Raw genomic sequence first — 13,859 nt, 5'->3', positions numbered from 1 at the left:
AGGCAGAGCCAGGTGGATCTTTGTGAGTTCGAGGCCAGCCTGGTCTACAGAGCGAGATCCAGGAAAGGCGCAAGGCTACACAGAGAAACCCTGTCTTAAAAAAAAAAAAAAAAAAAAAAAAAAAAAGATTAATTATTAAGTTTTTTTCATGTGTATGGGTGTTTTACCTGCATGTATGTCTATGCATCACATGTGTACGGTGCCTATGGAGTCCAGAAGAAAGTGGCGGATCTCTTTGGAATTAGAGTTACAGTAGGTTGCTGGTTGTGGATGCTGGCAATCCAGTGCGAGTCCGCTGGAAGAACATTCAGTACTCTTAACCCCTGAGCTCTCAGCCCCCATTTCCCTAGGTTTTTGTTTGTTAGTTTATTTGTTTGTTTTGAGATAGGGTCTCTCACCATGTAGCCCTGGCTGGCCTGGAAATGCCTCTGATTAGACCAGGTATACAAATCAACACTATAGACGAGACCTTGAACATGAGTATCCTGGTGCAGAGTCTAGGTCCTGAGCATCTCTGGGAAAGAGCAGAGCTGGTTGGACTTCCGTTAGGTTCAAAGGTCAGTCCCATGCTCCTGTCCCCAGCCCACCATCTGTTAATGCGGCTGGGAGGCTCTGATCCAAAGCCAGAGCTATGGGTAGCCCTGCTTCGGGGCTTCCAGTTCCTATGGGGTACAAGGGCAACCCTGACACTCATAGCGTCACACACTCTTATCTCATGAACTTCCCAGCTACAGAGGTGTAGACCTGGCTGTCCCAAACTTAGGGTCAATACCAGCTTGAGTGTGGTACAGCTGCTGGAGGTAACACTGCCAGCCTAGGTGGAGGGCTGGGACATCACCTGGATCCCCCACCAATGGACGACTGGAATGAACCTGTGGATGCCTGCCTAGGGCCTGGAGGCGTGCTCTTGCCTTTCACCGCTCCATAGGGGGCGCACCTGGGTCAGGAACATGGAGTTGCCAGCTCAGAATAGGACAATGTGGAGAAGACCATCATAAATTGTAATAGACACCAGAAAAACATCTCTGTGGGGAGATTTGGAGCAGCAGAGAGGGCTTTCATAGCAGGAGGGTGGACCACTCGGATGCCAGACATCTGGAGGAGTCAGTCCTAGAACAAGGGACCAAAGCCTTCTCTCCATGAAGAGTATTTCGGCAAAGCAGGTGCATATGGGGGCAGGGTGATGCATTGTGGGAAGTAGGGCTCCTTCAGATCTGTTCACAGAGCCCTAGGCATCAGTGTGGCCAGAGCAATGGGTACTCCATCAGAAAATAGCATCTTAGGGCAGTGAGGCTGATGTCTCAGACTTTAGATGAGGGAAAGATCAAATTCATTTTCATTTTTGTTGTTGTTTTTAGACAAAGTGTCTTAGGATTTCCATTGCTGTGAAGAGACACCATGATCAAGACAACTCTTCTAAGAAAACATTTGATTGGGGTGGCTCTCTTATAGTTTCAGAGGTTCAGTCAATTATAATGGCAGGGAGTATGGTGGAATGCAGGCAGTGTGTGCTAGAGGAGTAGCTGAGAGTCCTGAATCTTGCAGGCAACAGGAAGTTGACTGAGACACTGGGCGGTATCCTGAGCATAGGAAACTTCAAAGCCTGCCCCCAACAGTGACACACTTCCTCCAACAAGGTTATACCTACTCCAACAAGCTGCACCTCCTAATAGTGCCACTCCCTATGAGATTATGGGACCAATGACATTTGAACTACCACACAGTGTCTCACTGTGTAGTCCTGACTAGCCTGAAGCTTGCTATGCAAACCAAATTCACACAGACTTGCCTGTCTCTGCCTCCTTCAGGCTGGTGCTAATGGTGTATGCCACTATACTTGGCATCATCTTTGGTTTTGTATGGCTTTTCTCTCGAGGGCTACTTAAGAGTCTGTGATCCAGGCAGTGGTGGCTCACCCCTTTAATCCCAGCACTCGGAGGCAGAGGCAGGCGGATCTCTGTGAGTTCTAGGCCAACCTGGTCTACAGAGCAAGTTCTAGGACAGGTTCCAAAGCTACACAGAGAAAGCCTGTCTCAAAAAAAAAAAAAAAAAAAAAAAAAAAAAAAAAAAAAAAAAAAAAAAAAAAAAAAAAAAAGAAAAAAAGAAAGAAAGAAAGAAAGAAAGAAAAAGAAAAAAAGTCTGTGGATGGTAAATGGGTGGATGAATGGATGGATGACTAGATGGTGGGCAGCTTGGTAGATGGATGGATAAACTGGATGGGTGGATAAACGGTAGGTGGAGAGATGGCTATATGGATGGGTGAGTTGGTAGATGATGAGTGTGGAGGTTAATCAATGGATGGATAGGTACTTGTTTGGACAGATAAGTGAATGTGTGGCTTAGTGAAGGAGCTGACCAATAGGTGGGTAAACAGAGAAATAAATAATTGGATGGATATATGCAGAGGGCTAGAGAGACCAGTGCATGGCTGGGCAGGAGGCAGATACATAAGCAGCTGAACTGGACAGTCAGTAAATCTCTTTAAGGGCATACAAGTGGGTAGGACGGGCACACAAACAGGTGGGAAGGGCAGATGGGCGGGTGGATGGACAGATGGGTGGGTGGATGTACGGATGGTTAAGCAGATGAAAGTATGGTTGGCTGGTTGGTGGATATGAGGCTAGATGAGCAGGAAGGTTAATTTACCAGTTTCACTAGTGTTAATTGACTGTGCAAGACTCTTCAGTGGACACTGTGATGGGTATCTCACAGTGTTGGGTATCCCACAGTGCTGGGTATCCCACAGTGCTGGGTATCCCACAGTGAACACACTAGATGAGGTCTATACTAATGGAAGTCTGCAGACTGGCTGCGGAGACCGACATCAAAGGAGCAGAGAGATGTTGATGTGAGTAGGTCCTACTGAAGAAAACCTTTGCAGGGACAGACAGACACTCTGTGGAAATGACCATTAGCTGAGACCTAGAAGATAAAATGGATGACAGTGGAGGAAGCTCTTCAGTGGTGGGGGTGGAGCAGTGTGCAAGGACAGGCTACTGTGGAAAGCCATGTGAGCTGTATGCTGTGGCTCCAGAGGGAACCACTAACATTGACATTGTTACTTCAATTCCCTTTCTGCTTTTTCAGTTTTCCTGCGCCAATTTATCCAAACCTTATATGAAATTCCCTGTTAAAATAGTGGGTTTTGCTTTCTGAAAACACTAACCATGGAATGGACTAGTGACAGCTGGCTGGATAGACAGAGTGCTAGATTCATGGATTCATTCAACAACCACTTACTAAGAACCTTCTTCATGCTAAAGACTATTTTGGGCACCGTCGGTAAAGCAGTTGGCATGACACACCAGGTCTCTGCTCTCAGGGAGTTCATTCTAGTGGCAGAAGACAGACAACACACTAGAGTGTTACATGTTGTGACGAGGCTCAAGGGACAGGGCCTCTAGGGATCACATGGGTCAAGGAAGCCCTTAGGAAGGAAGGTGGTGTTAATGCTGACGCCTAAATCAACATCAAATCTGAGTGGAGAGAACCCCAGCAGAAAACAGCACCAAGGCACTGGGGGGTAAGTGAATGTGTCTACTCACGGATCCAGTAGTGCCAGTCAGGGAGAACCGGTCAAGGCCAGATGGAACAGGGACTTGCAGGTTGCTGAGAGGGGTGTGGATGGATCATCAAGTGTGACCCATATGAGCATACATAGCTAGGTCATGAACAGGATACAACTATAGTTTTTTTTTTTTTTAAATAATTTTATTATTATTTTATGTATACAGTATTTGGGCTGCATGTATGTCTGTATACCATGTGTGTGCCTGGTGTCCTTAGAAACCAAATCCCCTTGAATTCGAGTTATATACAGTTGTGTACCTCATATGTTCCTGGTACCCGAGGAAGCCAGAAAAGGATGCTGGATCCCGTGGAACTGGAGTTACAGACCCTTGTGAGCCACCATGTGGATGCTGGGACCAAACCTGAGTCCTTTGGTAGAGCAATGAGTGCTCTTAACTGCTGAGCCACCTGGAGGGGCTCCATCCCTGAGGTGACTCCACTGCTCCTCTACCTGCAGCATGACCGTAGGCTCAGTGCCTAGCAGAACAGCAGTCCCCATGGCAAGGTCAGGATGGCATCACTCGGCTGTGCTCCTGGGAAGCTGGGGGTCAAGGGTGACCAGGCCCCCCAGGACTAACCACTCCAAGAAGTGGGAAAGGAGGTGTTCAGCATTCTTAGGGAGAGAGGCGGCTCAAGGGAGATGGTCCCTGGCTACTCCCGCCTCCTTGGTGGGGTGAAGGCCTCTCACCCGGAAGAAAATGCTGCCACTGGGGGATGGGACATGCACGAGTGCCCCTACGGTACCCAGAGACCCGGTCATCACTGGGGTTTTGTCTGCAGGTCATCGTTGCCTCAGGCGGAAGAGGTGTGAAGGGATGGGTGACCAGAGAAGGCAGATCTGCAGGAGCCAGGAGCTGCTCGAGCAGCCCAGCTGGGCCACCCCTTCCTGTACTCACTGTCACTGCTAAAGACAGAAGAAGGAAGGTCCCCTGGCAGACTTGAGCCCCTTCTAACTCCCCTCATGCTCTCAGCCTCAGAGTCACCTCCATCGTAAGAATGGCCTCTGCACTGGTACAACAGTGGCGTGAACATTTTGGAGTAACCAGGTAACCAGCCACTTTCTGACTGGGTTTGAGGTCTGCTCCAGAGGAGGAGGGAGGGATTCATGTCTGGTACCGTGACCTCAAAGGCTCTGGAGGTCAGAGGCTCTGGTGGGGAGCCTTAAACGGTTGTTTTGTTAAGTGGACATGTTGTGGCACTTCCTTCGAAACATGTGTTTATGCCCACAGACTGGCGCTGCTCCCAGCCTTCTGCAGTGGGTAGCGGTTAGTGCAGAGATGCACAGCTAATCAAATGACAAGAGAGCAAGTGATGGCTGGATGCTTGGGACTGAACAGGACACATACACAGAGCCCGTGCCCAGCCCCAGCCTCGCGGAACAACACAGAAGCGGGGTGGGGCCAGTAGGAGCTGAAGGATGAGAGGAGGGCTGTGAAATTCTGACTTCTGGGCATGGCTTGGCTGTGGCACTCAGGGACTCACGGTAACTATGGTTACCTGCACTAGCTCAAGCCAATGAAATCAGTGAACATCCCAGCAGGCATCACTGATTGGACTCAGTGGGTTACAAGAAAGAAAAGACATGAAGATGAGATGGGGATGTGTTGGGGAGTCAGGGATGTGTTGGGGAGTCAGGGACAGGTAAGATCAAGATACGTTGTATGCGTCTACGGCATTGTCAACGAACAGAAGAGATTCTAAGACAAAACCAGACCTGAGCAACAGTCCGCACTATTGCACCCTATCTTGGTGTTGGGAGGGTTGAAGCTGGGTGGAGTGTCACCTCTCCTGGACAGCAAGTCAGTTGAGCACGTGGTGACCACTGAAATACCCAGTGCCACTCAGTCTCCCTCCTCTTCCTACTGGACCACCCCTTAAGTAAGCCTCAGTCTCTCTCCTGTACTTTTGTCTAGGAGTGGAGCACTCACTCCCCTGACATCCCAGCCCCCATCCTTTATCTCACCCCCCCCCCAGTTTAGTCCTCTGTTGACTTGCCCGACCCTTAGTCCCCGCCCCTAACTCTGCACACTCCCCTCTCCCCCTAGTCTGCACCCAGCATGGGAATGTTAGGACAGGCACAGCCTGGCCAGGGAGTAAGGTCTGGGGCCTGGACAGAAAACTCAGCCACCACCATCGCGTCCCAGGACTCAGCCATGGTCTCCTGTGGCCTACCCAGCAGCCTCTGCGGGATCCGGTCCTGTATCCCAGTACCTTGCTGTGGATGTTCCCTGACATCCTAAGGCCAGGCTGCTCAACTGGCAAGAACCTGACTAGTGGCTCAGCTTGGCCAAGGAGGGGGTGAAGACAGGAGAGGGAAGGAGCAGGGGCAGAGGAAGAAAAGGAGGAAGAGAGCAGGGGTGGGGAGGGAAGGGGAAGGAGGGAGGGAGCCCCCAGCAAGGTATCTCCCCTCCTGCAAGATGGGCAAGGGAGCCGGGTGGTGGTGACACACGCCTTTAATCCCAGCACTCAGGAGGCAGAGGCAGGCGGATCTCTGTGAGTTCGAGGCCAGTCTGGGCTACAGAGTGAGTTCCAGGAAAGGCGCAAAGCTACACAGAGAAACTCTGTCTCGAAAAACCAAAAAAAAAAAAAAAAATAAATAAAATTATATATAAAATAAAAATAAAAAGATGGGCAAGGGAAGCTAGTGAGCAGCCTGACCCATCTGCGCAAGGGTTGTTTGCATCTCTGAAACCTCGGCTGCCTGTTCCTCTTTGGGCTTCGGCCTCATTGTATCTGTAGGATGTGAGGAGGCAAGAGAAGGGAGCTAGGGAGTCCCGGGTCTGGGAGAAACAGTGGGGCTGGACCTGGCTGCACACACATCTGCACCCTCCCAGTCCAAGGGAAGACAGCCCCACCGCCTACCGGCTACCGGAGCTCTCTAGAGCTCCAAAGCCCAGAGGCCCAAGCTGTGAGGGGCCAATGGCTCCTTTTCCCCGGCTATTCCTTCTAAGTCCAGCTCAGCCCTGATCCCACCTGGGGTCTGATCACCACCTTTGTCTTCCAGGGGACCTCAGGAAATTTCAGGAACACGGGACATCTCAGAAGAAAGCTGTAGTTACCAAATGGAGGGAAACCCGAGAGAGGTTCTGAGGGAGTGCTGTAAAATGGAGGCAGAGCTGGGCAAGCTCAGAGGGGCTCCCATGGCACCTGACAAAGGACCTGGAGCCTTGGGGCTAACATTTGCCATGCTGGGCTTCAACTCTGCCTCTCTCCTCCATCCTTCTTTTGGAATGGAATTGCTGACTCGATGTCATTGTAAGTTAGATGTACATGACTTATTCTGGGACTGTTTGGACTGCAGGGTCTCTTGAAACTAGACAAAATGCAGCTTTTCAGTAGGAGAGAGGCTATGGGGACAAGTCACAGAAGGTCTGCACTGTCCCTCACAGGCCCAGCTGTCTGAACACCTCCTAAACAGACGCGCTGTTTGGGACATTGTGAACCTTTGCATTAGAAGCTGAACTCTGGGTTTTTGTTTGTTTGTTTATTTGAGACATGGTCCCACTATGTAGCTCTGGCTGTCCTGGAACTCACTACGTAGATAAGGCTAGCCTTGAACTCCCAGAGGTCCACATGCCTCTGCCTCCAGACAAATCCTTCCTTGACCGAGCTGCTTCTGTCACTTTGTTATACTAATATAAAAGTTACTAAAATCAGTCGGGCCGCGGTGGCACACATCTTTAATCCCAGCACTGGGGAGGCAGAGGCAGGCGAACCCCTGAGTTTGAGGCCAGTCTGGTCTACAGAGGGAGTTCCAGGACAGCCAGAGAAAACTTGTCTCCAAAAACAACCAAACAAAAGCTACTAAAATCCGCCACACCAGCCTCCATTTGGTGTCTGTGACTGAGGGAGCTTGGATGACACAAAGCTGAATCTGCTCGCTGCTTTGTCTAAAGCAGCCTGCCAAAATGGCAGTGCTGGTGACAGTGTCCTAAACAGAAGGACTATGACTGGGTAAACAGACACTTAAATTTGGGATTCCTCAGGAATCCCCTAAATTGGGTTTCTGCTAACTAGGACCTCCCTTAATTTGCCCCAAAGGTCAACTACTTTGGGCATCTAGTTCCCAATTAATCTGAACAGCCTGTATCAGCTCAAAAATCCTACTCTGTTGTCATATAAAATCTGCTTGCTTTTCCAACATTTTGCTACTTTCTCTGCCTGCTCCCTCCACTAAGAGATAGCTGCTGTGGATATTGCTCTATATAAATAAAACACTGATGGCCAGTGACCAGGCAGGAAGTAGGTTGCCAGGCAGGAAGTAGGTAGGACAAGGAGAGAGGAGAAGTCTGGGAAGCAGAAGGCTGAGGGGGGAGACACTGCAGCCACCGCCAGGACAAGCAGCATGTAAAGACTCTGGTAAGCCACCAGCCACGTGGCAAGGTATAGATTTATAAAAATGGGTTAATTTAAGATAAAAGAACAGTTAGCAAGAAGCCTGCCATGGCCATACAGTTTATAAGTGATATAAGTGTCTGAGTGATTATTTTATAAGTGGATTGTGGGACTGCGGGGCTTGGGGAACCTGGAGAGAAGCCCTCCAGCAACAATAGCCTTGGCATTCTGATCCCAGTAAACCTTTCTTTCTACCCATGGTCTCGATCAGTGGTTTCACTGTGCCCTTGCTTCCGCTCACCCTCCTCCCATACAGGAGAGCTAGCTCAGGCTGCCTCCTATGCTATCCCCTATGCAGTAGGGGAGGGTCGTTGGCCCTGCCCAGTGATGTTTTCCAACTCCTAGGAAAACCCTGGTCTGAAGGCCAGTTTATTTATAGCTTCATAGTAGTCAAGGTCAAGAGTCACCAGAGAGAAGGGCTATGAATATGCAGGTAGACCACTTCTCTCAGGCTCCCTTTTAGTTCCATGGGACTGGGTGCTGGTTAATGCAGTGTGTCCACAGAAACCTCTGGTAGCCATGCACTTATTCCAGGTCTGCTGATGGGATGCTAATAAACTGGGAACATGCATCTGAGTAAGTACAGGGAGCAAAATCCAGTCCTACAGAGTTCAGCCACTGAGATCTCAAGAGTTTATCTGTTGGAGCAAATGGTGTTACTTCAAACAGTAATGCTCCTGGTCGAAGTCAAGAGAGGTCCAGGGTCCTTCTGAGGTGCTCCCACCACCACCATGGATGCTGCAGAAGGGTGAAGGGCAGGGGGGCTGGGAGACCTTTCGGCTCTGGAGCCTTGTGTCCCCCATCTTACCGCCAGGTGAGGGCCCTCCCCAGCCAGTCCTGAGGACTGTGTTCTTGCATCACCCTTGGGCCCTAGGTCCCACCATCTGTCCTGGGTCACTCAAGATATGGGAGTGGGGATCATCAGTCGCTGTCCCTACTCAGGATGCCATTACCCTTCAGCCAGGAGCGTTCTCTGGGGAGCTGGGGAGCAGGCCGGCTGCCACCTGGTCCTGGTGCCACAGCTGTTCTGCAAGGCCATTGAGCACATGAGCAGTGTCAGCCAGCCCAGCCCGCCCGTCCAGTGTACGCCCATCTGCCAGCCGCCGCCCTGGAACACTCTTCACCCGTAACAAGGGCAGTTCCCAGGCTTGCCGGAAGGCCGTGAGGTCTCGCTCTGGCACGTCTGTGTGCATGTACTGGTCAAACCTGGGGGAGGGTTAAGGCTCCTAGCCAAGAGGCTCTGCTCACCACTCCATCAGACCCAGCCTTGGCCTCCTCTCTAGAGGCCACACCCAGGGGCTAGTGTAGGTCCTGGACACCCTTTAAGGAAAACCTATGGGTTGGACCTCACAGGGTGACAGGTATCTCACCAGGAGTGCATCCTAGGGGCTACTCAAAGGATACTTGGAGCCAATAACCATCTTAACGACCCCAGGAGCTTCGCTGGCTACGCGGGTCAACTGCCCAGGAAGGTCTTCGAAGGAGGCGCGGTCAGTGAAAGAAAAGAGGAACAGGAAGGCATCTGCGTTCTCTTTGCAAGCCTGAGGACCAAGAGGCTGGCTTGTGGCACACAGACACGTGACCACGTAAACCCATGGAACTACAAGAAGGATCAGTAGCATCCCTTCCTTCCACCGACTGAGAAACTGAGACCCAGAGCAGAGAGTGGCTGGGACACAGTCCCCAATGCCAGTCAGAGCCCTGAGGCTTAGGACACCACCCTCAGGTAACTAATGTTCAAGTCAGGCTCCTGTGGATGGGGTGGGTCTCTGATAGCCTCCACCCACAGCCCGCCCAGACCCACCTGCCCAGCTTACCGGCAGCATGTGATCAAATTTCTTGAGGGCGGACTCCCCACAGTCCCAGAACTCGAAGCGGAACATGACCACACGGTCGCTGGCCCTTAGCTTGGCTGGCCAAAACACCACAGTGGTCTGAATACCTGAGGAGAATCGGGATCAGCCATTCAGAAGTGGGATGGGGGGGGGGGTTGGGAGAGGTATGAAGAAGAGCTACATCTCCATCCTGTACATCATCTGACATGGAAGGCATGGTCTCTGACCTGGGAGAATCCTCAGATCAGGAGGGAACAGTGTTGCTTTGCTGTTGATAGACCATGCCAAGTTGACCCACGCCACAAGAAAGAGGTCTCACTGCTTATATAGGAAGACCTCAAAGGTTCCAGGACATATGATGGATCAGAAAGAAACATAACGGGGGGACGGGCCTGTCTTAAGCATCTACCTTTATACTAACTAGACACGAGACAGGGAGCTACCATTGTCTCTAGTACCAATCCAAACAACATGACTTCCCAAGGTCACAGAGGAATTGCATAATTATGTATAAACCCCGGCTAATGCGGTCTGGGGCCAGGTTCTCGCCTCCATCTCATGGAAGGCCACCAGGGATAGGCTGAGGGTTAGATCCACTCACCAGTGGTCTCGTGGTGCACTACAGGTACTTCCAGGCCGGCCAGCTTCGCCACCAGTGCGGTCTTGCCCACACCACTCTTCCCGGACACAAAGATCTTGTAGCTGGCAGTATCGATGGCCACTGAAGGGGGTAGCACTGGCCGTTCAAGCAACCCTGTGGCAAGGAGGGAGCCAGGGGAGTTAATTCTGCTCTTGCTCAGACCCTGGGAGAGATACCCTATATCTAAGCTAACTAGCCAGCCTGGTCCCAGCCTTCAGCTCAGCTCTACAGAGGCCAAGAATATACAGAGATGGCCTAGGATCTCATGGTTGATCTGTTCAAACTGTCAACTGCTCTAGATCTTTGCTGGGGGCCTGGATGACATAAACTCCTCTGGGCACACTTTGCTGTAAACACAGACAAAGCACTGGGTGTTTTGCTTGCATGTATATCTGTATATCCTCTGTGTGCCGGTGCCTGCAGAGGCCAGAAGTAGGTGTTGGATTCCCTACGACTGGAGTTACAGACAGTTGTGAACCACCAGGGAATGAAACCTGGGTTCTTGAGTAGAGCAGCCAGTGCTCTTAATTGCTGAGCCATCTCTAGCCTAATACTTTTTTTTTTTTTTTTCCCTGAGACAGGGTTTCTCTGTGTAGCCCTGGCTGTCCTGGAACTTGCTTTGTTGATGAGGCTGGCCTCAAACTCATAGAGATCTGCCTGCCTCTGCTTCCCGAATGCTGGGATTGAAGGCTTGTGCCTGGCTTTGAAATATTTTTTTTATGATACTGTTACTATTCAATCTGGATTTCTCAAACACAAAAACATAGTGTTTTACAATTTCTTCTTTAACAGGGAAATATAAGCAAAAGTGTTTACAGTTACTAGAAATAAATCCAATTCATTGAGAGCTTTATGAGTTCTTTTTTTTTTTTTTTTAACTAAGGTAATAAATGCTGTAATTCTTTTTTTATTTTTGGTTTTTTGAGACAGGGTTTCTCTGTGTAGCTTTGCGCCTTTCCTGGAGCTCACTTGGTAGCCCAGGCTGGCCTCGAACTCACAGAGATCCGCCTGCCTCTGCCTCCCGAGTGCTGGGATTAAAGGCGTGTGCCACCAACGCCCGGCCAAGCTTTATGAGTTCTTAAAGCTTGCACACAGGGGTTGGAGAGATGGCCCAGTGGTTAAGAGCACCAGTTGCCCTTCCAGAGGACAGGAACTCCATTCCCAGCACCCACATGGTAGTTCACAACCATCTGTAACTCCAGCCTCAGGGGATCTGTCCTCCTCTTCTAACCTCTGAGGCACTGAATGCATGTGGGGCACATACCTACACCAGGTAAACACCCATACACATAAAGAATATTTAATAATAAAAAACTTGCACATAAAAATAAGTCAAAATGGTGCTATTTTGTAGTCTGATGATTTGAAGTCTGAGCTGTCTTTGTTCTTGTCTTCTTGGTGGTGCCAGGGACCGAACAGCCCCAGCATGCGAGGTGACAGCTCTACCATTGAGCTCTACCATATACCCCAACCCCCACGAGACAGAATCGTGCTGTGTTGCCCAGGCAAGTCCTGAATTTGTGATCCTCCTGCCTCAGCCTCTCCAGTAGCTTTGGTCTGAAGTCTGATGGTGCTGGACTCTAAAAGCAGATGCCATGCCTCTTGTCCTTGCTTGGGTAATCTGGCTTAATCCTGGGCACACCAATGTCTGACCTTAGACAGCAAGACACTGAAGGGGTCTCCTTTGCTTATTAGGGTGTGACCCTAAACAAGTCTCTTAAATGTGCTGTTAAAAATGTTGAATAGACCCGGCCTGGTGGCGCACACCTTTAGTCCCAGCACCCAGGAGGCAGAGCCAGGTGGATCTCTCAGTATGAGGCCAACCTGGTCTACAGAGCGAGTTCCAGGACAACCAGGGGATACATAAAGAAGCCCTGTCTCAAAATAAGCAAACAAACAAAACCCAAAAACCCACCCCCCACCCCCCCAAGAAAGAAAGAAAGAAAGAGAGGGAGGGAGGGAGGGAGGGAAGGAGGGAAGGAAGGAAGGAAAGAAGAAAGAAAGAAAGAAAGAAAGAAAGAAAGAAAGAAAGAAAGAAAGAAAGAGAAGAAAGAAAGAGAAGAAAGGAAGAAGAAAGTTGAATGGTGGTGTAGGCCTTTAATCCAGCACTTGAAAGACAGAGGCAGGTGGATCTCTGTGAGTTCAAGGCCTGCCTGGTGTACATAAAGAGTTCCGGCTACATAGTGAAACCCTGTCTAAAAAAAGACTGCACAGGGGACCACGGTGCAAAGCGCCCCGCAGAGGGCGTGGCCCCGCAGAGGGCGTGGCCCCGCAGAGGGCGTGGCCCCAGGTGAGGAGGGCTCAGGCAACAGCGTCTCTGGTGACCGTTGCTGTTGGCAGGGATGGGCTGTTTCCATGTTCCTGGCTCTGTTGGTGGAATTAGTTCTAAGGAGATTTGGGGGAGGGGGCCCTAGAGAGATGGCATCCTGGGGACCTCGATGGTGAGGACTGCTGTGGGGCAGGTCACACTGTCCTGTTTCTGCCACTCCAGGCAGTGTCAAGAGTGCACGTGTGGCATGTGGGGTGTGTTCAGGGGAGGCACTTACCAAATTCCCGCCGGCGATTCTTGCGCAGGATGCAGGCTAAGTACTCCTTGCCCTCGACGGTCTCATGCCAGTCTGGGACAATCACCGAACCGTGCACGGGAGGTCTGGCCATGGTTGAAGCTGTAGGTTGAGTTTAGGATGTAGCAGAATACTGGGAGTAGAAGTGGAGAGAGGGGTAACCATTATTCCAAGCTGGCCCCGTGGTTCCTCTTAATCTCCCTCTGGCTCTCCCTTGGAGTCTGGCTCCCCACCCGAAGGTGCATTTCCATAGCCCCACACCCCCACATCGCTCTCTGGGGAAATAGCCCATCCTTGTCCTGGGAAGGTATTTCCGCAATCCTCTTCTGCCTTATCGCCTTCCCAGCCACGTTTCACCTCTGCCTCCTAGACTCTTGACTCCCGGGACCACCAACCTTCACAGTCCGTGCAAGCAGGCTAGCAGGAGGAAGGATTATCCCTTTAAAAGCCCGCCCTGTGTTCTTGCCCTGCCCGCAGAGCCTGCTTCCGCCAGGCCTAGACGCAGCCGTGAGGCGCATGTGCAGAATGTTGCCATGGCGACGCAGGGGGAGGAAGGGCTCCTGAATTCAGGCCGGTCTCTGTGGGTTCTGCAAGGTCTGCAGTTCCTTCCCTCAGCTGGATGTCTTTGGCTTTACCAGTTTGGGCTCAGATTTTCCTCTCAAAAGTGATCATCTTCCCCAGGAAGGAGGCTTCCTCAGTTTGCTGTACCTCGGTTTCCTCTTCATTTTTTTTTTTTTTTTTTTTTTTTTTTAAAAAAGACTGTCTCACTATGTATCCCTGGCTGGGCTGGAACTTCCTATGCAGACAAGACTGGCCTCGAACTCATAGAGATCCTCCTGCTCCTGTCTCTCTAGT

At 50.7% G+C, this 13,859-nt stretch overlaps 1 protein-coding gene across 4 annotated transcripts; it reads right to left on the bottom strand.

The window, feature by feature from the left end:
* Positions 1-8,320: 8,320 nt before the first annotated feature.
* Positions 8,321-13,529, bottom strand: Cplane2 (ciliogenesis and planar polarity effector 2). 4 transcript variants are annotated; one of them, XM_037203158.1, is made up of 8 exons: positions 13,400-13,529; positions 12,987-13,137; positions 10,402-10,554; positions 9,783-9,907; positions 9,370-9,506; positions 9,090-9,171; positions 8,919-8,992; positions 8,321-8,703 (listed from the first exon to the last, which is right to left on the bottom strand). In XM_037203158.1, exons 2-8 carry the CDS (start codon positions 13,096-13,098, stop codon positions 8,622-8,624), a joined length of 765 nt encoding a protein of 254 aa, XP_037059053.1. In that variant the 5' UTR covers positions 13,099-13,137; positions 13,400-13,529; the 3' UTR covers positions 8,321-8,621. The 4 variants fall into 4 exon arrangements, with proteins under 4 accessions (XP_037059053.1, XP_028736531.1, XP_028736532.1 ...); XM_028880700.2 differs by having other exon boundaries at positions 8,621-8,703; positions 8,919-9,171; XM_028880698.2 differs by having other exon boundaries at positions 8,321-9,171.
* Positions 13,530-13,859: the final 330 nt, after the last annotated feature.

The sequence above is a fragment of the Peromyscus leucopus genome, chromosome 2 (genome assembly GCF_004664715.2).
Source record: "Peromyscus leucopus breed LL Stock chromosome 2, UCI_PerLeu_2.1, whole genome shotgun sequence".
Classification (NCBI taxonomy): Eukaryota; Metazoa; Chordata; class Mammalia; order Rodentia; family Cricetidae; genus Peromyscus; species Peromyscus leucopus.
The sequence above is the reverse complement of the archived record's forward strand: the minus strand, read 5'-3'. Positions and strand labels throughout refer to the sequence as shown.

Bases quoted from the DNA above. Each gene is read 5' to 3' on its own strand.
- Cplane2 (XM_028880698.2), bottom strand. From the start codon at position 13,098: ATGGCCAGACCTCCCGTGCACGGTTCGGTGATTGTCCCAGACTGGCAT. The intron at 10,555-12,986 runs GTAAGTGCCTCC...TCCTTGCCACAG, and splicing joins GAATCGCCGGCGGGAATTTG to GGTTGCTTGAACGGCCAGTG. The intron at 9,908-10,401 runs GTGAGTGGATCT...GATTCTCCTCAG, and splicing joins AGTGCACCACGAGACCACTG to GTATTCAGACCACTGTGGTG.